General features: G+C 36.3%; 1 protein-coding gene across 2 annotated transcripts in view; it reads left to right on the top strand.

The window, feature by feature from the left end:
- The window catches only part of Stxbp6 (syntaxin binding protein 6), a 294,011-nt gene that overhangs the window by 73,731 nt on the left and 196,851 nt on the right, over window positions 1-23,429 (top strand). Inside the window, exon 2 of one of the 2 annotated variants that reach the window (XM_003464759.5) lies at window positions 2,193-2,381. The exons of the other annotated variant lie outside the window; for it this stretch is intronic. Within the exon in view, the coding sequence (XP_003464807.1) occupies window positions 2,228-2,381 (154 nt within the window). The 5' untranslated portion in view covers window positions 2,193-2,227. The remainder of the gene's footprint in view (window positions 1-2,192; window positions 2,382-23,429) is intronic. 2 annotated transcript variants of the gene reach the window in all.

Here is a 23,429-nt window from a genome sequence, read left to right as displayed (position 1 = left end):
TCCTGATGAGTTTGGAATTATTGCTTTCTTTCTACCTTGCTTGTAGAATAATTTGAAGCCACCATGCTACCTCTGGCTTTCTTTTTCATATGTCTCTAAATAAGAAGTTGGAGCTCTGGAAGCTAGAAAAGGAATAGTATGTATTCCTTTCCTTTTTAATAAAAATGTTTCAAATAAATTATAATATTCCTAGGAAAGTCATAGTGCATAGAATGGTAGGAACAGTTCTGTTTGCTCATTTGCAAGAAATCAAAGCATGTCACTTAGTGTTCAGCACACTGAAAATTAGATCTCTTTACATTTTTTTCTTAGGCAGCAGGAAGAAGCTGGAGACAATGGTAAAAATGTCATGATCAAATAACAAGGAAACCTAGGCATAGATCTAAAGGCTCAGAGTATGGCAGATCCATGCAAAGGAGAGTTGGAAAATAGAGCCTGTTGCAAGAACTGATAAAGAAGACTTCATTACTTAGCCTATAATATAATATCTAGATATATAATATCTAGATCTGTAAACGCATATTCTTGATGTATGTGTTGATATATGGCCTTGGTATCCCTAAGAAAACCTGCTGTAGGGCTGGAGATTTAGCTCAGTAACCCAAGTACCTGCTTATCAAGTGCAAGTTCATGAGTTCAATCCCTGTACTCCCCCCCCCCAGCCCCAAAAAAATAGAAAGAAAGAAAGAAAGCAGATCTGTGTATTACAAAATTAAAACTAGGAGAAATTTCTTTAACCAGAAGGAAGTTCTTCTTAAATATAATTCTTCCTACCAGTAGGTTATAGATGTGGATAGATTATAGGTGATAGTGTCTTCAATCTTGCATTGAGAGAGATGTTCTCACTGTCTCCCATCATAAATCTTTGTAATTTAAGTGATATTTTTATGTGGTTAGCAGTCAACTGCTGGGTGACAGAGCCCATGGTCTCATTTCTTTTCTAACTCTAGAAATGAATATAAGGTGGCATATGGTAGGTATTTGTTTACCAGTTGACTCAATTTTATGGCCCTCTAATCAATTTTGAGCTACTGTGATTACTGAATGTGTATCTGTGCCACTGATCCATATGCAGAATCTCTGAATTCTCTATGTAGTCTACCTGACTAACCCAGAGTCTCTCTCTGCACCTTTAATTCTGATTTTTTAAATTGTATGAACCAATATTGGCAGTGATTACTCACAAACTGCTTATAACTAGAGTGATGAAATTTTGCTAAGTTGCTGTTCAACCATATGAAAGAGTGTTAGTATTCAGTATTACAATTGAAAGTAATAGACACAGCAAAATTAATAATATTAGGAAAGTAGAGTTTTTCGAAAAACTAAATATAAATCAGCACTTTGTGTTTGCAAGGTTTTTGGCGGAGGATTTGTAGTGATGCAGCAAGACATTGCTTTATGTTCTTAATTATTGGACACCCAAGCCAGTTAACCACAGGAGCATAACATGTGGAAACTTCTAACTTTTCCAAAACACTTAGCATTAGTCAGATGCTTTTTTAGAATTCTGTGTCCATTTTGACTGAAGGAAAATATGGAGGGTTTGGCAAGGGCTCAGAGTATGGCAAATCCATGCAGAGGAGAGTTAGAAAATAGAGCCTGTTGCAAGAGGCTGATAAAGAAGAGTTCATTACTTAGCCTGATCTAGGAGTGCTGAAGGGTGAGTCAGTTAATGGTCTTCTGTTGCATATATAGTTATCATGTGGAAGATGATACAGTTATTTCCACTATGAATGGAATTAGCAAATGGATTTACGTTATGGTTAACAGTGATTCTGAAAGAGCGTAAAGAACTTCCTGACTTTAAGGACTGTTGGACAGAGGGAAGACTTCTCCACAGCAAGTATAAAGTACTGTTCCTTTCAGAATAGGATTAGGGTGGATCCTGCTTGTCAGTTAAGCGTGTTGCAGTAGGAGCAGAAATTGCCAAGTGTCCTAGATCCTATTTCATGCTGCTCAGCTCACAGTGTTCGACATTTTCCAGGAGTAATGGGCACATCCTCTTTGTATTTTTGCATCTCCTTTACAAATATGAAATCTTCCTTTTAATGTGTCTGTGGTGCATTTCAAGTAAACAAAAGGTTAAACTGTAAATTGAAAAATTGTCACTGTAAATCTGCTTGTTCCTTATTCTTACATGAACCCTACAATATTATCAATTCCAAATTTTTTTTGTTTTCCTTCTTTAGAAAATTCACTGCATACCCTACTCGCTTGTTCTACAATGAGTGCCAAATCTGCCATCAGCAAAGAAATTTTTGCACCTCTTGATGAAAGGATGCTGGGAGCTGTCCAAGTCAAAAGGAGGACAAAGAAAAAGATTCCTTTCTTGGCAACTGGGGGTCAAGGCGAATATTTAACTTATATCTGTCTATCAGGTAATGACAATCAGATTGATGTTATTAAAATAACTTCTGTTTTATGACATTCAATTCTAAGGCATACAGGAGAGACATATTAATTTTCTAGATGTCTGGTGTTCCATTTTTTTTCCCGCTTTCTCTGTTGTCTTTCTCTGATCCCTGTTTGCACATGACATTCCTATTTTTGAGGTTGCTTTATATTGTAAAGGTAGTAAAGTTTAATCTTAAAGCATTTTTTGGGCTCAATAAGGATTTCTGCAAAGAGTTTGGTAGACATTTATTTGTTCATACTTGCCTTTATAGGAAATGGTCTTTTCTTCTGGGGATTTTTGTTTTAGAACAATTCTTGCTGTTTGGATAATTGTCATTACTAGTAGCTTGAGTTTCATTGATTTTCTTTTTTGAGAGCATTGCCAATAATTAGTAATAGTTTGTCTTGAGATAAATACTGACATCTTATGGAATGTGAGAAAGAAATGTTCACAGGTCTTGGCTTTGCCTGACAGCTGTTGCCTTGTCAGGAAGAAGCATCTGTTTTATAAAGTTTAGAATTTTGTTGGATTACTTTTTTTTTCTTGTTTGTGATTATAGAGATCTGTGGGATTTACTGTGGATTCACACCAAGTTTTTTTCAAGATAAAATTTGGATAAAGTTTCCATGGTATTATGGATGATGCTAATCTGGACCTCTGGGGCATCTACAATATTATGATAGTATGTCTGGTAATGGCTGACAAAAGAATTATGCTTACCTTAATTCATCTGTTTAAAATTACATTCATTTGTGGTGTGGAAGTAAAATTTTATTTTTCAGCTTTTTGAAAAAAATAAGCCTCTGATTATTTAAATTTGTCAGAATTCATTTCTACCTGGAAATAGCTTTTATCAGAAAGAACGTATGAATTCATTTTAGGTTAAAATGAAATAAGAACATAGCAATTTGAAAAGAATGAGTTTTCAGTGCTTAGAAGAAAGCATTCAAATGCACGTAAGAGAGTCAACTTGAAACATTTGTCTCTGTTTCCTAAAGAGGAATTGGATGACAAAATTTGGTTATTGTTAGGCGATACATATATTTCTTTAGTGTGCCAGGCAGGAGGGGCTCAGTATCTAGTGACTAAGTGAAAGAAAGAAGTAACCTTTAATTAAAACTTTTCTAATATTCTTTTATAAGATTTAAGTCTTCAGTATATATTTATATTCTTAAATTTAGATCCTGGAGTTTGTTTATGGCACTAATATACAGAATACATGCTATCTTGGTTATTTTGTCACTGTGAGACAGTCCCCAACACTCACAGATTAAAGGAGGAAAGGATTATTTTGGCTTATGTTTCAGTCCATGGTCAGGTGGCTCCAAGATAGGACAGCGCAGTAAAGAGGAATAGAAGAGAAAAGCTGCTCATGACATGGTGATCAGGAAGGGAAGAAAGTAAGGGAAGAGTTGGAAAGAGAGATGTACTCTTCTGGGTCTTCTGACCAGACTTCTATCTCCCTTTGGCTATACTATCCCCATAATCCATCTACTCACCTTCCCAAAGCCTTACCTACAAGCACATGAGCCTCTTGGGGAACATTTAAATATAAACTACCACACATGCCAATCAAATTGACTTTGTATTTGGGCTGAGCCAAACATGGAAAGAGTACAGATGTATGATACTTCTATTTTTTGAAGTCTGTCCACTCAATATTGGGTATTTGAAGGGTATTGAAGAAAAGTCGGTGGTCCAGAAGCCACTTGAGTTTTGCCCTGTATAATAGATCTGCTCAAACTATATGGTTAATATTTAAATTAAAATAATTACTAAAGCAAAAGACCCATTGCTATATATTGCCCTCAGAATACTCCCTATTGATCTGAACATACTATTTTCATCATTCTTGCTACTTTCTGAAATATATCTGAAAGTTCTCTTTAATGAGTGTCTTTATGACCTATGATTAAAAAGAAAATATGGTGAATGTTGCAGCTAAAAACACTCATGAAAAAGCACTTCTCAGAAATTCTTCAGAAAATGGCAAGGATCAGGGGATAAATGTGCTTGAAGCAAGGAGGCATATTTTGAGGGGAGTTAATGGCAATGTATCTTTCACTGTAATAAACTTTTAAAATTGAAACATTCACTATATTTTTATTCATTCCACTTATACCTATAACTGAAAGGGGACTATTTTATTTGGTTTTAGACATATGCTATTGTCTCCCTATTGCTGACATAAAGGCTCTAAGAGTGGTATGGGGCTTCTATCAGCTTTAGCTCAGTGAAATTGCATAACCATTTGCCCTGTCATAGAAGATAATGACGTGGGATTTACTGAGTAGCAGCATTTACTTTACAAATTACCAACACTTTTGGGTTCAAAGTTTGAAACTATGAGAATTGATTGAATGAGAATGCATTCTAATAGAGGAAAATTTTGTGTTCTGAAAATCTTTCTTTTCATGGTTATGAGTTTTGAGAGGCGAGATAAATAAAGTAGATCTGACATTTCATCAGATGCTACAGTGGAAATTGGGACAGGAAAAGGCCAGCAACTTTGACACTGTTTTTAGAGTTTGGTTTTTTCTTCTAAGTGACTAGAAAGTGGTCGCTATTATTTTCTAACTCAATAAATGTAATCCACCATATCAATAAAGCCAAAAATAAGAATCACATGATCATCTCTATAGATGCAGAAAAAGCCTTCGATAAGGTCCAACACTTATTCATGATAAGAACTTTACAGAAAATTGGAATAAATGGTCTTTACCTCAATATAATAAAGGCCATTTATGACAAACCAACAGCCAGCATCATACTAAATGGCCAAAAATTGAAAGCCTTTACTTTAAAATCGGGTACAAGACAAGGATGTCCTTTATCACCACTCCTATTTAATATAGTACTGGAAGTACTAGCCAGAGCAATTAGGCAAGAAAGAGAAATAAAAGGGGTAAAGATAGGAAAAGAAGAAGTTAAATTATCATTGTTTGCAGATGACATGATACTCTACATAGAAGACCCCCTAAACTCCACTGAAATACTCTTAGATACAATAAATAAATTCAGTAATGTGGCTGGATACAAAATCAATACTCAGAAATCAATAGCATTCCTATACACGAACAACAAAATTACAGAGAGGGAAATAAGAGAAACTGGACTATTCACATTAGCAAGCAAAAAAATGAAATATTTAGGAATTACTCTTACGAAAGAAGTGAAAGACTTATACAGTGAAAATTATAATACACTGAAAAAGGAAATTGAAGATGATCTCAGAAAATGGAAAGACATCCCTTGCTCATGGATAGGAAGAACAAACATTGTGAAAATGGCCATTCTCCCAAAACTGTTATACAGATTCAATGCAATCCCAATAGAAATACCATCAACATACCTTAGATCTAGAGAAATCACTCCTAAATTTCATCTGGAACCAGAAGAGACCTAGAATCGCAAAGGCAATTCTAAGCAGCAAAGACAAAGCAGGAGGCATCACAATCCCTGACTTGAAGTTATACTACAAAGCAACAGTAGTAAAATCAACATGGTATTGGAATCAAAACAGAGCTGAAGATCAGTGGAATAGATTAGAAGATACAACCACAACTACGAACACACTCAACCACCTTATTTTTGATAAAGGAGCCAAGCAGGTTCACTGGAAGAACGACAGTCTCTTTAATAAATGGTGCTGGAAAAACTGGCTCTCCATTTGCCGAAAACTAAAGCTAGACCCATGTCTATCACCATGTACTAACTCAAGTGAAGCTTAGAGGCATATCAGTCTTGGTTAGGTAAGGTTTTTATTAGTAGTTTGTGAATTAGTTTTTATTAAGTACTTTCTATGTGCTGAGTGCTCTAGGTGCTGAGGGGATAGTTACATGATGGAGAAGAAGCAGTAAGACATTAATAAGTTACAAAAATGAGCAGGCTTATAAACTGTAGAAAGACCCACAGAAAAAATACAGATAAGAATGTATGAGGGTAATTTGGCCTGGTTAGAGAGAAACAAGAGGTTTGGAAACGCAGGGCTACACTAGGCTTGAAAAGGATTGTGTGGGTGAGCAGGCATTCTGGGCAGAGAGTGTGGCAGCTTCATTAGCAGACCAAGCAGGATTTTGAGTTCCTTCTTTTCTACTGTTCTGTGTGACCTCTTTGTGGCCCACTACAGATGGGAAGCTGAGAGGTAGAGCTGAGCTGGGGAATGACAGTCTCCTTCCTGCCATTAATGACAACTTTTGTGCTTTCTGGGATCTCAAGCCCTTCAGCTGTTGCAGTGAGCTGTTGCAGTTACTCCTTGTGAACAGGCAATCTTTTTCCAAATGAGGGCAAGGTCTGAAAATAATTTTTAACCACTCTTCAGATACGGAGACACATTCAGTTAAAAACAAATTTCAGAGTATATTAAATATCCTTTAGGTAGCCAAAAAGGTGCTAGAGTAGAGGAAATGAGATGACATTTTTTTTGTGTTATTAAGCCTGTAATCCTATGAGGAAAAAAATAATCTTCCCAGTTCATTCATGGTGTCTTGATAATTTAAGTGTTTTTCCTTGGACTCCCTGATTAACTACTTGCATAGCAGAGGAGTGTTTAAGTAGTGAGATACCTCCATGATTAGTATGTTTAAGCATCAGGTTCCACATTCTTTCAATGACAAAAATTTAAAATACTGATAATGTTAAGTGTTGACAAGCATGCAAAGTAAGGAACTTTCATACAGATAGGAAGGTAAAAATTGATGTAATTATCTTGGTAAAAATTTTGGAAGTTTTAATAAAGTTAAACATAAACTCTACTTTTAGTTATATGCCTGACAGAAATAAAAATATATATCCACATAAAAATTTGTACATAAATATTTGTAAGTTTTATTCATAAGAAAAAAAATTCAAAATTTTTATGTATATATTGATTGAATAAGCAAATTATTTTATGCCTATGTTGTGTGATATATCTGGTAATGAAAAGAAAGGCACTACCATTGCATGCAGCAAATGAATAAATTTCAGAAACATCATATGTTCACAAAGAACTGGAAGAGCAAACACTTCCCAACCCATCTATCTTTCCTTCTCATTTCTCACAGTTATGATAACCAGGTCTCAGTATTACCTGGGTCTTCTACAGGTTTAAACTTTGTTGGTTTTGGCTGGTGGTGATAGTCTTGTATGCTAAAACCTTCAAAATCTATATATTAGAAGACTGCTAGTGAGTGTGTTTTGGCATTTTAGAAAATAATTTCCCAGGGAAATTCAAAGTGTCTTCTGATAGGGGTTTGGTCACATACAAGTTAGGTTTGCTCAGATGTGTAATGTAAAAAGTAGATGTGTTAAGACTTTTAGAGTGTTTTGTGATTCTAGATATCTTTCTGAGAAAATTAGTGGAGAGACATTAAGGTTTTTTCTAAGTCTTGTAAATAGGAGACTCTAGCATTTGACTAAAGCAGTATCGTTTAATTCCCATGACAGCCTCTGTTGTTATTTCTACTTTGCAGATGAAACAGCAAAGGCTGAGTGTTGCCAGTGCACTGCCCAGGGCCTGGTGGCTAGAGGACAGTGAAGCCAAGACTGACACCTACGTCTGCCTGACTCCCTCAAATACATATTTCTTAAATTTTTTTCCAGTGCTGAGCTAGATCTGAGAAAGAGAACTATCCTTTCCCCCCAAAAACAATGTAACAACATTCCTTAAGCAAGAGTTATAATCTCTAAGGATTGAGAGGATGTGCTGGCGGCCACTTCAGTTTTTCTAGTGGTTTAGCACGCCAACAGGGTTTTCTTTTTCCATTCTCTCTTGTGTGCATTCCAGTACTAAAACCAGATGGAAACAAGGGAAAGCTCTTGAGAGAGGCAAGTGCCAAAACATTTCATTTAAAAAGGAAACTCCATCTGTGTGCTCTCCCACCACACATACCACTGTTCAGAACAGGAGCTTCACAGCTGACTCACCCATGTTCGTTTTGATTAGTTTTGACTGATTGCACAGGTGGAGCAAGTGGTGGTTGGGGAGATTGCAAACTATGGCAGTGTTCCTTCTGGAATGTGCCTGGTGAGGCACTGAATCCTGGCAAGCATCCTAAAGAGCAGCCAACCACAAAGGCACTGTTTAATGCATGCACATGACTTTTTGTGCTAGGTCTCTAAGTTAGTGCTTTGAAAGTTAACTGAGTCAACTTGCTTTCCTGTAGGACTGAGTATTTGACATCATCAGCTTTTAGGTATGAGTAGGTTGTAGTCTGAGGCAGTTAGGGGTATAGGAGTCCCTATTGCTCCTTCTATTCTTCTACCCCAATTATTGTAGAGTACAAGCTTAAAAATGACTTATGGTAAAATACTGAGTACAGGTTCTGTCATGGCCTTGAGTCTGCTTTGTCATCTCTAAAGGAGGCTAACATCCATATTCCAATGATAGCTTGAAGAATAACTGAATTTGAGGTATGTTTGTATAATACCTGATATATAGAATGCACTCAGCTTTATGAACAGTATTACCTTGTCACTAGTAGAATATCCATTGGTTCTTGCCATACATAGATAACTTATCTGCAGTATTTTAAGTCTGTTAATTTATGTCCATGGCAGACATAGCACATGACAGCCCAGATTTGTTCTTATGGGTTTTCTAACTTCCCCTTTATAATTTTCCCATTTCCCTTTCAACATTACTTCCTCTCCCCTCTCTATCCATCCTAAAAAAGAATCTCAGGGTCATTCTAACCTTCTTTTTTAAAATCAGGCTTCTCTTTGTCTTTCCTCCAAAATTATCTTCCCTCCAAAGTAGCCTACTGCTACGAGATGACATCATGCTACTGTTGTGTTTCAGAATTTGAGTTAAAAACATAGGCCGTAATCTCATGAGTATTTGCATATTACTGGGTATGTTGGACGCTGAAGTCCATCATGTTCAGACCTCTTTGTCCCGCTTCGTGGGAGGTAAGATCTGGGTTAGTCAACAGGTTTCTGTCCCTGAAATAGGAGATGTTATTTTCTTACACCTATCTTTACTGGATCAAAAGAAAACTTAAAACAAAACATTCCATAGGGTCAACCAAGTGCACTGTTAAGCAAACAGAAGTGGGAGAGGCCAGTACAGATGCCTGTGAACCCAGCGTTCAGCCCAGCTCAAGTTCTTGTTTTTGTTCCTCCAACTCTTCCTGTTATCCCTTCCGGAGTGAGTGTGTGTGTGTGTGTGTGTGTGTGTGTGTGTTTAGGGAGAGACTACTAATGAGTGATATTTCCATCTCAGTCATACTCAACCACATATACAGTTTTCCAGGAGAAACTACAAATAACCGTAAGCTCAATGAAGTCTCCATGTTTTCTATACTATAAAAATTAAGATGAATGATTAGATACTGTGCTTGAACCATTATCCCATTCCTTTTCTGACCTCAATATCATCTCCATGGTGGCACTTAGCACAAAGATGGCTTTCTGTTGATTTCCCCAGACTCTTGGCCTCTAGAGGGTAAGGACTGTGTTAGACACCTCTGCGTCCCTAGGGTCCTGATCACAGTCTCTCTGTGGAACAAATTAACAGCCTCTGAAAATAGGCATAATCCCATTCCTGCCGAGTACCCACAGTCTCTTAAGTCTTCACAGTAGCTGAGATGACTTGAGCTCAGGTCTCGCTTTCTACATATGAGCTCTGCACTGTGAGCTCACTATTACCCTGGGTATTACCAGATGCTGCTTGGCTTGACTTTTTAAAAAAATGTTGTTAGTTGCTGTAATTCACGCTAAGATGCTCCCAGGTGATCTTTTAATACCCCTGGAATTTATCAGGTTACTGATTAGGAAATTTTATGCTACCTACTGGTTCTGTTACTAAGAGGAAAATGCAGATTTGTCTGATGTATTCAGATCTTTGGAATCATTCAAACCTTGCAATTTAGAAATGCTTCCATTGTGGCCTATAGTAGGAAGCTGTTATCCCAAAACTTTTGAAGTACCTGAGTGTTTTTCCTCACTCAGCATCATATTATGGAGGAATAAATGATCATTTAATGGCCTCTGTCTATTTAAACTTCCTCAGATGTTCTGTTTTCACAGTCATCATTTTCAGTTCTACATTTCCTAAAAGAAGGCTTTTAAGAAAAAAATGGAAACTCCACTCTTATAGTTTACTTTTAAAGTCCCTGAAGATATTCAGGCCGTCTCCTTTGTTTTACCTTTTAATAAAAATTACTGTTATTCATCCACTACATTTTGGTCCCATGTCACTTGGGCTGCAGTCTTCATGCTATACTATAATTTGATGTTCATATCCATTGCACACAGCACACTGCTCTGAGAAGCCCATTAGGGCCTGGCAAGTGGCAATTATGCCTAGTCTTTATTTGTGGAAATCTAAGTTACTATCTTCAAGAGTCAAATGTATTTTCGGATTAATGGATTTCAGAGTATTTTTTTTAATGTGCACATGTGCACGCACACACACATACACACACACACCACTTTTTTTATTTGTTAAAAAGACATGAAAAATATCACTAGGTGAGAGAGAAAAGGAAAACTAATCGGCAGAAATCATGCAAGCATAACTTTGGCTTTTCAGACCATTCTTTTACATTTTCTTCTCTATTGTAATAATCTAGGTATAATTTTGTTCCTCTTTTTTTCATTTAGTGTGATAATAAGAATTTTATTTTATATACTCTTTATAAAGGTTATTTTAATGGCTTTTTAGTACCATAGATATTTCACCATTTATCTATTACAAGATTTATTTCTTTTTTTCAATTTTTACTGAGAAACATAATGATACTGGTTTTGCCTCCTTCAAGCATACTTTTCTTGCAGAAAATAAACTGATGAGCACATACATAACTTGTTATGAAAAAAATATTACACTGACAGCGGTAGAATGTGAGATGGCCTTTAGTCCTTTCTGACCAGCTTAGTACTCTGCCATGGAATAGATGAGCTTATTTTAAAATGTAGATCTGCAGAATCCTTAAAAGTAAAATATCCTACTGAACTTTGTTTAACAAGCTGGCAATTTGCATGGATATTTCATGTTGTTCCCATCAAGATATATAGATCTATCATAATCCTTCAGGTTCATACTGTTATTTGATATCCATATATTTGCAGGTGTACAGAAATGTACTATGTATATGTGATTATGTTTGTTTTCAAGGAAAAAAGAGAAGAAGGAATGTGTTTTACCTGGAGTCGCCCCTTATCTTTCTTAAAACAGGAAGCCCTCTGCCTTATCTTTCAGTTATGAATTCATTAGACATTTTTGTATTGTTAGATGAATTATAAGGGAAGTGCTAAATGTCAACCAAACATTTTCATGTTTTTTTCCTAGGTAGGTGTCTTCAGTTAATGATTCACATTTGGCATTATACCACATCTATCTTCTGAACCCAAGAACCACCAGAGTGGGGGAAAATAATTTCTTACAAATTTTGTTCCTTTTTTTTTTTTTTTTTTTTGGGTACCAGGGATACAACTCACGACCGTCTGCTTGCAAGGCAGGTGCTTATGCTGCTGAGCTAAATCCCCAGCCCCAAGGAATTTTGTTCTTATAACACTAGATTTTATAACTAGAAAAATCTGTAGTAAATCTCAAAACTAACGCTAATGTTTTTGTGATAAATAAGGCCCACAGAGATGGAGGGACCTGTCCAATATTGTAATACCATTAGAATCAAGCAAAAGAAGAAAAAATAAGTTTATATCTTCTTGACAATGTGGTTTAACTGTGGTTGAAGAGGGAGTACATGAGAAAGAGATTAATTAGTGGCTAAGGTGAATTTTTGAATACATCTCTGGGTCATTCCTTTTCACAGTTAGGATGCAAAAGCCATTTGTCCCCCTCTTTCGGAAAGAGTCTGCTGGTGGCTGACCAGGGAAGCAGCTACATCTCTTTTAAAGTTTAATTATTATAAGGATATGGGTTCGACCATCAAGGCCAATTGTCTAGGTCCTTTCCTCTCTTTTCCTACTTTCTCCAGCCTCAGGCCCTGTAAGATGGAGAGTACCCTGTGTAAGTGGTTTAGAGGAAGATGCTCCAAATGCCATTCTCTAAATGTGATTCACTGCCTGATCCGTTGGGTTGAGGAAAGAAAATATAATAATGTTAATTCTCTGAAATGTAAGTTTTATAGCTAGCACTACACATTAGAACAGAAAGGCATGTCTGTAACTTACAAGTGTGTGTGTAGTACTCAAATTTTTTTATTGAGGGAATAAGTAGTCAAAAGTAGTAAGAGACCTTTGCTAGAATCCAGAGAAGTAGAAGGTTTTGCTACAGTACTAATCACATCTGGCCAGTGAACTATAATGGGCTTGTAAAATCTCTGGCTGTAGAGGTAGTTGCATATAACTGTCTTTTGGAATCAGCAACAACTTCGATCTCCACACCCCAGTGTTCTCCTGAATTCTGTGGCCTTCTGGGAGGCAAAGAGCCAGCTGCTGTGTAGACTAAGTATCTCAACATAGGTTAGGATCTGTCACATCACTTAGCACTTCTTAGTTGAAAAATCACAGCTCTGCTTTTTGTAGGGTAGTCTTCTCTCATTTTGGAACCTGAAATGTACCTGAAACAATTATTTGTTTCAGTTTTTGGCTGTTTTGTGTTTAATATACCATCATCACATTTGGTCTGCTTTATTTCATTCTGAAGATTCTTGGCCTTTGGTATTGCTTAAAATAGGGAAGTCTACATTCCCTTTGTGGATCTGACAGTTATTGTTTATCCAGGAGCATCGCATTCCCTGCTGATACTGCGAAGTCCCTTATTTCTGGATGGGAAATTCTGTTTGATCTACTGCTTTTTCCTCTTTTTTTTTGTAGATAATTGCTTATCTTTATAGGACAGTTGTTATACTTTGTATGTAAAGGATACTTAGACATGTAGCACTTCTATATCAACTTTGTTTGAGAAAGACATTTTTTGAACTTGAATTCAAATACACTAGTCCTCCTTTATTGATACGGGCTATGTTCCAGGACATCTAGTGGATGTTTGAAACTGACTTTCACCTTATATTAGTGTTTTTCCTATATATACATACCTCAGGTCAAGTTTAATATATAAATTGCCCACCGTAAGAGTTTAACATCAACTAATAAATTAGAACAATGATAACAATATACAATAAAAAAGTTATTTCAAATCTATGAATCATTTATTCCTGAAAATTTCCATGCAGTATTTTGAGACTGCAACTGACCACAGATAACTGAAACCCAGCTAAACTGCAAATAAGGGAAGATCACTGTGTTATGTCTATGAAGGATGTACAAATATGTCACATCTCACATAAAGATAAACAAAAATTCCAATATTCTCTTTTCCATAGTACTTAAATGTGCTTAGAGTATCAGAAATAGCATACCTCTTAAACTGGGCTAGGTGAGTGTGTGTTTCAGGGATTGAAGCAGAGTTGCTCTATCCTGCTGGTCTCTGTTGACCTCCCTTCATGTCCTGTCCAACCACTACCTGGTATTAATGCTGTCTTCCAGGGCCTCTCTTTGCTCCCTGAATGGCTGGCCCTTGTTCCTTCATTCTGAAATCATTCTTTCTTCTCCAACACTCTTAAAGTACTTTTTCTTGGAGCAGCTAATGTAAGGTATTCAGAAAAGAATAATATAATTTTAAAAAAGCCTTTAAAGACTGGTATTTGACACCTTCCCTAGAGGATTTGCACTTTCAGAAAGTGGCAACCCTGTTAAAATTGTTGTTGTTATGATTATATCTATCTGGGGTTGGTGCACACATTATAACATCTTAAAATAAAAAAAAATAACATCTTGATTTGGTTTTGATCATTGTTCAGTACAGATTATTTCCTTATCTGACACTTTTTTTTTCTCTTTTTGAAACATAAGAACTCTTGCTGAGAACTTGTATATTTGCTGGTTTTACCTGGAATTTAGGGCACAGCTTTTAAATAGGCTCCGATTTCATTTATTTGGCTTCTGTTGGTTTTTGTATTTTAACAGATAATATTACTAAAAAGTGCAACTTGATACTAAAGAACCTCGCATTACTCATTTTCATAAAATTATTTACTGAGGGCACTTAGCATTACAAATGCCTCCTTCAGTTTCAAAACAATGTGTTGTGATTTTTGATGTTGTTTTATTGCTGGGTAACCAGCCTTCCAAATAAAATTCTCTGGCTTTAGGACTTGATATAACAAGAATCTTGTTGCCAAGATTTTTCTACATAATATTTTAAGCTTCCTTTTAAAATCTGATTTTATTTTGAGCTACAGTTAGCTCTTTGAACATTGAGGTAAGTGGAAGAAAGGAATCTTCTTCCACATAGAAAGAGCTCTTTGAGTCTGTACTAGAAAGACCTTGCCGATCACAAGCAAGGGGAAAGTTTTGCAGAAATGAGTTTAAATTTTCCTATGGCTACTTTAACTTGTGCCCTGAGGCAGGAAAAGAATGGTGGTACTTAAAATCTTTTAGCCCTTGGTGTTATGCAGTATAGTTAGTATTCTTTAGTATTATATCAATCTGTTCAGCAATAAAAATGAAATTTGGTTTAAAATAATTTACTTAGATTTGTGATTTGGGCATTTCTATTTTTATCTTAAGCATGTTGAATCCAACTTTCAAGTTTTGTTTTCATGGGTCCTGTATCATAGAAATAGTTTTTCTGACTTTCAAATGGATGTTGAACACAGAGTTCTATGTATGCTGGCATATTAGGTGTTCCATATTGATGCATAAGCATCTCTTGGTGTAGGGCCTTTTATCTATTATGTTTTGTTGTTGTTGTTGTTGTTTGGTTTTACATTACGGTTGTTTGGTTTTACATTACGGTTTTTCTTGTTGTTTTACTCATACATAGAGGATCAAGTGGGGAAAACTGGGTGGTCCAGTAATCTAGTCAAATGCTAGTTCTGTTTGCATAATCAGTGTTTCTTCCCTTTCCAGGACCAGATTAATTCTTGCTAAGTTCCCTTGTTTAAGAGTGAAAGCTTCATAGAGAGAAAAACATGGGTTTGATTGCTGATTCTACTAACTGTGTAACCCACAGAGAAGCCACTTCCATTTACATAAAGTGATGACTAAAGTTCCTGTCTTGAAAGACTATTCCAGTAATTAAAAGAATTGTATGAGATGTGCCTAAACCACCTTGCCTTGTCCCAGAATATAATAAAAGTCTAATAAAAGGTAGTTTCTTCATCATTGTCATGTGGAGTTTGAAAGAGTCTTCACTTGGTAATGAGAACTAGAAGTCCACAGTCACCTGTCAGAGATGGAAAAGGCAAGAAAGTTGTTGGTGTCTGTACTTTTCAAGACATCTAACAAGAGACTTCTAACATTAGGCTCCTGATCGCAGTTTTGTCACTACCTTGTGTGAAATGATCTGTTTTGAAGGGAGAATTACCCATCTTTTCTAGAGAACTAATTGGTGGCAAATCAATGAAGTTTTAAGTTTCACCAGTATAGATGTATATGGATGTAGCCAAGCATGCCAGAAAGTTTGAATGTGGTGTAAGAGTGTGATTGGAGTCTCAACACTCTTTGCCCGTCAAACATCTCTTTTCCAGCTGTGGCCAAAGAGCATGCCTGCCCTCTGTGAGCTGCCCTCTTCACGTAGGCAGTAAGGATCACTCACACCCATGGGTCTGGTGTGGAAGGTAAAGGAGACCACGTGGTACTGGCCCACCACGAACCTCAGCAAATACTGGCTCGTAGCGTATTGAGCATGGGAGTGTGTGTGTGTGTGTGTGTGTGTGTGTGGTTGTGTGTATAGGGTGTTGGGGGATGAGAAAGAAGAGTGCAGAATCCTGCAAAATAGGCTTCATTTTCATGGAGCTTAGCTCATGAGAATATTCCAAATGCCTGGAAAGCGGGATGTTTAAATGAAGAACACAGTGGGATCCACAACCCAACCTCTTGTGGCTGTGTTATCTGTTGACAGCCAGAATGCTGGCTCTGGCCTCACCATGAATGTGAAAGTCTAGTGTTTGGTTTTTGACCACATGGTTACTTAGTGTGTCATAAAAACAAAACCACATGAAGGCCTTATTGTTTAGTGTGTGGACTTTTGTTTTCTTTTGTAAGTTGACATGCTGTCAATTATTTTCTTCTGAAAATGTCTGTGGGATGGAGGGTCTGAAGCTCCAGTAGGCAGCAGCACCTTTCATGAGTCTACGTGGCAGCGGCTTATGCTGGGGGCCCAGCCCCCAAGAAGTCTGAATTCCCTGGAGTTTGATAATATACTTGCAGGATATAAAAGAAACTCTGAAAACCAAGTTCTAGTTTATCATTGTATTTTTCCATATTCATTTTTATGCACACTAATCCCATTCATTTGGATTTTTTTTTATTTAAAGAGAAAAAAATAAAGAAGTAAAAAGGTAAAAGTAATACAGAATTTCAAGAAAAAAAATACAGTAAGAAATCACTAGTTAATAGATTACATAGTGTCATCTTACAAACAGTTGTCCAAATTACAAAATTAAAGTATACAAAGTGGACATTCATACAGTGAGATTGCAGACAATTCTGTTCAGTGATCCAAAAACTCAATAATACGGTTTTCTATCCTAAACACTTAAATATACATACAAGTTATATCCTTTAGACCACTTTCTTTTCCTCTCTTTTTTACAATAACAATTACACTTTTTGGGTTTTATTACTCCCACATTTCTTACTACTTTTTTTTTTTTGAAGAGAGTAAAACCAAATGTGACAAAACGAAACAGAGTCAGAATAGAAGGATGGACATAGTACATGCAAAAATAGAATACCAGGTGATCAAAAATGGTTACCATTATGCCTCTTGCTATCTTAAAATGAATTGCCTATATCATCAGATATAATAGAATTGAACAAAACAGACAGAACAAGACCAATAAAAACTACACTGGAGACCTTACAGGACTTCAAAAGAAGATAATAGTCAAACCACAATGGGCATAATAGTAAATCTTATTGCCTTCAAAGTGGTTGCCTATACCCTCAAACTTGATACTATCAAACAAAAGAGAATATAATAAAATCAGACAGAATAAGATGGGGAGAGCAATACTGGGGTTCAAATCAGGTTAATAGGAAAACAAAACAGTTACTATAATATATCCTGCTATTGTTAAATTTAGTTTTCCCTTAATTAAAAAAATAAGAAAAAATAAATTAATTAAAAAAAGCGGGGAGATTGAGATAAAAGAGGACATAGTAACAGAACAACACAGGTCAGAACCGAACAATTTAAGCATCATTGTGTTTCACCACCAGGTAACCTGACATAATAGTAGTCACCATAGTTTCTCTTTCCTTGAATTATTTGAGTATAACTTCGTATACTATACCATCAAACATATCAAGACAGTGTGAAGCCATTCAAGAGAATGAAAGAATTACAGGGTATTTAGAACCAGCTAACAGAAAATGAACAACGGTTTCTATATTATCTCTTGCCTATAAAAAATTTTGTTTATACTATCGCATATAGTAAAATATAGTAAGATACAACATGTTAAAACCAATGCAAACAGATGAACAACAGCTTGATGGGACTTCAAAACAAGATGATATTAAATGAGCACTAGCTGTTATGCTGTCTTGTTTTCTTCAAATAGCTACTCGTACTATCACAGACAATGAAATTGAACAATCCAGATTAAAACCACTCCAATTAATGAGTGAAAACATTACATGGCTTCAAACCAATATGACTGGGAATCATGATTACCACATATTTTTATGTATTCTTATCATTTCTTACACTAGGGAAACTATTCGGTATTTATACATGTGAGTTTGATTTATTTCATTTATGAGTATGGTCTCAAGCTGCGTCCATTTATTTATAAATATCTCAATGTGACCATTCTTTATAGCTGAGTAGTACTCCATTGTATAAAAATACAACTTTTTTATCCATTCCTCAGTTGATGGACACTTAGGTTGTTTCCAAGATCTGGCTATTACAAATTGTGCTGTTATAATCATGGGTGCACATGGATCACTGTGGTACGATGCTTTCAGTTCTTCTGGAATATGCCTAAAAGTGGAATAGCTGAGTCAAATGGGGCTTCAAATCCCAGCCTTCTGAGAAATATCCAGACTGACCTCGACAAAGGTTGCACCAGTCTACACTCCCACCAACAGTGCAGGAGAGTTCCTTTTTCCCCACAGCCTCTCCAGCATTTGTTAGTGGTGGTTTTCTTGATCTTAACCATTCTTTCAGGAGTCAGATGAAATGTCAGTGTGGTTTTAATTTCCATTTCTCTAATGACTAACGATGATGGACATTTTTTCATGCATTTATTTGCCGTTTGTATTTTTTCATCTGAGAATTGTGTATCCATCTCAGATGCCCATTTTTGGATTGGGTCTTTGAATTTTGGGGGTTGGAACTTTTTAAATTCTTTATATGTTTTAGACAGAAGTCCTTTGTCTGAGGGGCAGTTAACTAAGATTTTTTCTCAGTTTGTGGGTTTTCTTTTCACTATGCTGGAGATTTCTTATGATGTCCAGAAATTTTTTAATAAGAGGTGTTCCCAATTATTGACTCTGAGAAGTATTTCCCGTGTGGTTTGAGTCCTGTTCAGGAATTCTCTACCTACTCCTATGTCTTTAAGGTTTTTACCCAATTTGTCTTCCAATAGATTTAGTGTTTCTGTTTTAATATTTACATCTAGATTTTAGTTTAGTACATGGTAATAGGCATGGATCTAGTTTTAGTTTTGGAAAATGGAGAGCTAGTTTTTCCAACACCATTTATTAAAGCGACTGTCGTTCTTCCAGTGAACATGTTTGGCCCCTTTATCAAAGATAAGGTGGTTGAGTGTGTTTGTAGTTGTGGTTGTATCTTCTAATCTATTCCACTGATCTTCGGCTCTGTTTTGGTTCCAGTACTATGTTGATTTTACTACAGTTGCTTTGTAGTATAACTTCAAGTAAGGGATTGTGATGCCTCCTGCCTTGCCTTTGCTGCTTAGAACTTTCCTTGCTATTCTAGGTCTCTTCTCACTCCAGATGAATTTTAGGAGTGATTTTTCGAGATCTGTGAGGTATGTTGGTGGTATTTTTATCAGTATTGCATTGAATCTCTGTAACAGTTTTGGGAGAATGGCCATTTTCACAATGTTTGTTCTTCCTATCCATGAACAAGGGATGTCTTTCCATTTTCTGAGATCATCTTCAATTTCTTTTTTCAGTGTATTATAATTTTCCCTGTATAGTTCCTTCACTTCTTTTGTAAGAGTAATTCCTAAATATTTCATTTTTTTGCTTGCTAGTGTGAAGAGTGTGTTTTCTCTTATTTCCCTCTCTGTGATTTTGTTATTAGTGTATAGGAATGCTATTGATTTCTGAGTATTGATTTTGTATCCAGCTACATTACTGAATTTATTTATTATATCTAAGAGTCTTTCAATGGAGTTTAGGGTATCTTCTATGTAGAATATCATGTCATCTGCAAACAATGATAATTTAACTTCTTCTTTTCCTATCTTTATATCTTTTATTTCTCTCTCTTGTCTAATTGCTCTGGCTAGTATTTCCAGTACTATATTAAATAGGAGCGGTGATAAGGGACATCCTTGTCTTGTGCCTGATTTTAAAGTAAAGGCCTTCAATTTTTGGCCATTTAGTATGATACTAGCTGTTGGTTTGTCATTGAAGGCCTTTATTATATTGAGGTAAAGAACATCTATTCCAATTTTTGCAAAGTTCTTATCATAAATGAATGTTGGACTTTATCAAAAGCTTTTTCTGCATCTATACAAATGATCATGTGATTCTTACTTTTGGTTCTATTGATATGGTGGATTACATTTATTGATTTATGTATGCTTTACCATCCCTGCATGACTGAAATGAATCCTTCTTGGTCATGGTGTAAGATCTTCTTGATGATTTGCTGCATCCTATTTGCCAATATTTTATTGAGGATTTTTGCATCCGTGTTCATTAGGGAGATGGGTCTGTAGTTCTCTTTTTCATTTGGGTCCTTTTCAGGTTTTGGTACTATGGTAATATTTGCTTCTAGGAATGATTTAGGAAGGATTGCTTCCCTTTCAATTTAAGTGAAGAGTTTGAGGAGTGTTGGGATTAGGTCTTCTTTTGTATTTCTTGAAGAATTCTGCAGTGAGTCCGTCTGGGCCTGGGCTCTTCTTTGTAGGTAAGGACTTAATTATGTTTTCAATTTCACTAATAGAAATTGGGTTATTCAGCAGTTTTACATCTTCTTGACCTAGCTTTGGTAGTTCATATGCTTCTAGGAATCTTGTCTACAATTTCCTCTGTGTTATCAAACCTTTGAGAGCAGAGGTTTTCAAAACAGGTGTTGATGATCTTTGGTATTTTTATAGGGTCTGTAGTGATTTCCCCTTTTTCACTCCTTATTGCATGAATTTGAGCTTTTTCTTCCCTTTTTAAAATAAGGTTGGCTAGGGGCTTATCGATTTTATTTATTCTTTCAAAGAATCAACTCTTTGATTCATTACTTTTTTTGGATTGTTTTTTTAGTCTCTATTGCATTGATTTCTGCTCTGATTTTTATAATTTCCTCTCTTCTTTTGGCTTTGGGCTTGACTTGCTCTTCTTTTTCTAGATGTTTGAGGTGTAACATCAAGTTATTTATTTGTATTTGTTCTGTTTTCCTGATGTGGGAACTCAGTGCAATAAGTTTTCCTCTGAGGACAGTTTTCATTGCATCTCACATATTCTGGTAAGTTGTATTTGTGTTTTCATTTATTTGTAAGTATTGTTTAATTTCTTCTTTAATTTCCTCTGTGACCCACTGATTCCTCAAGAATGTGTTATTCAGTTTCCATGTGTTTGTGGGATTGTTGCAGTATCTTTTATCATTAATTTCTAATTTCATAGTGCTATGATCTGATAGCAGCATGCAAGGGATAATTTCAAAACTTTTCATTTATTTAAATATGTTCTGTGAGTTAATAAATGGTCTATTTTAGAGAATGACCCATGCACTGCTGAGAAGAATGTGTATTCTCTTGTTGTTGGGTGGAATACTCTGTATATGTCTATAAAGTCCATTTAGTCGCAGGTGTGATTCAGTTCTTTTATTTCTTTGCTGATTTTCTGCCTGGTTGATCTGTCCATTGGTGTCAATGGTGTGTTAAGATCTCCTGTTATAATTGTGTTACTGCTAATTTGGTTTTTCATTTCTGTTAATACTTGTTTTGTATAACTGGGTGCTCTGGAATTTGGTGCATATATATTTAAGATAGTTATCTCTTCCTCTTGAAGTTTTCCCCTAATCAGTATATAGTGACCTTTTTTATCCCTTCTGATCATTATTGGTTTGAAGTTCACATTGTCTGCAAACAGAATAGCTACCCCCACTTTTTTTTTTGTTCCTGTTGCATGAAGTATTGTTTTCCATCCTTTGACCTTTAGTCTGTGAATAGCCTTTTGGTTTAGATGGGTTTCTTGTAGACAGCATATGGTTGGATTTTGTTTCTTGATCCATTCTGCCAGTCTGTTTCTTTTAATTGGTGCATTAAGACCATTTACATTAATCGTTATAACTGTTATATATTGGTTTATTGCTGACGTGTTATCTTTCTGCTGTTGCATCTTTATCTTTCTGTTCTGTTTAATTGTCTGCTTTGTTTAGTGTTTTTTTCCCTAAATGTATCTAGGCTGTCTTTCAGTGTTCTTTGCAGGGTTGGGTTGGTGATCATGAAGTTCTTCAGCTGTTCTTTGTCATGGAAGTATCTTATTTCTCCATCGATTTTGAAGGACGGTTTTGAGGGTACGTCAGTCTAGGTTGGAAATTATTTTTCTTTAGGATCTGAAATACTTCACTCCATGCTCTTCTTGACTGTGTTTTTTGTGCTGAGAAGTCTGCTGTGATTCTGATAGGTTTTCCTTTATAGGTGATCCATCTTTTCTCTCTGACAGCTTTTAATATTCTATTCTTCTGTTCAGTTTCTGGGATGGTGATTATTATATGTCTGGGTGTAGTTTCATTTTGATTATGGCTATTTGGAGTTCTATATGCTTCATTGATCTTGATATCAGTTTCCAATCTCATGTTTGGGAAACTTTGAGCTATTACTTCTCTAAATAGACTCTTGGCATCCATTATGTTGTCCCCTTCTTTTTCATATATGCCTATCAACCTTATGTTGTTTTTCTTTGTGTAATCTCGCATGTGTTGAATTGTTATTTCCTGATTCCTTGTTATATTTAAAAGATCTTTCCTTTGCTGTTCACTGGCTGCAATCTTGTCTTCGAGGTCTGAAATTCTATCTTCACATTCATTGAGGCGGTTTTTCCAACTTTCAATGGAATTTTTGATTTCCTCTATATCTCTCTGCATCTGCTTTATATATTCTGTTTGTTTCTTATATTGTTCACCCAGGGATTCTATCTTTTTGTTTAGTTCCTCCAATTTTTTAACTGTGTCTTCTTTAGATATCTTCAGCATCTCCTTCATTTCTTTTATCATTTCTTCTTTTACCTGAGAGATAATTTGTAGTTTGAATTCCTTTAAGGCTTCCCAGAGTTGCTTCTTTATTTTGGTTACTATTATTTCAGGCATTTCAGGTATGTGGCATATATTTTCTTCTATGTGCATGGCTCCTAGGCTTTCTTGGGATGGGCTGGATGTTTGAGATTGCATTTTCATCTTTCATTTTGTTATTTTCCTATATTTTTGAGCTTCAAGTGTTGTTCCAAGGGCCCCCCCCCCCCCCGGGCAGCATGTTTTAAATTGTCTCTTATGTCCTGGTCTCCTGGGACTCCTCTGTTAGTGTAGCTTCCTCCTTGGGCAGCAAATCCCCAGGATTAAGAGAAGGTTGCCAGGCTCCTCTCAGATAGACCTAAAGCCTCCTCAAGCTATACCGCTCCCCGCTGTGGCAGCAAAGCTTCCCTCCTCAGCAGGGCTGCTCCCTCCTCCAGGTGGTGGCAGTAGTGCTGGGGCTCTCCAGGCAGAAAGAAGGCCACAGGTAAGGTCGGAGCAGTTTCCTGCAGCTTGGCTCAGTTCCCTCCTTCAGGTGGGGCAGCTGCTGTGTGCCCTCCAGGTGAGAGAGAGTGGTCGGCAAGGCTGGAATGGTCCCGGGGCTTGGCCCACCTCACTCTTCCTGGCAGCTGGAACAGGGTCCTATGG

The sequence above is a fragment of the Cavia porcellus genome, unplaced genomic scaffold, assembly GCF_034190915.1.
Source record: "Cavia porcellus strain 051 isolate PalLab524CR breed Dunkin Hartley unplaced genomic scaffold, mCavPor4.1 scaffold_1, whole genome shotgun sequence".
Taxonomy (NCBI): domain Eukaryota; kingdom Metazoa; phylum Chordata; class Mammalia; order Rodentia; family Caviidae; genus Cavia; species Cavia porcellus.
Note: the sequence above shows the minus strand (reverse complement) of the source record. Positions and strands in the feature narration are given on the sequence as shown.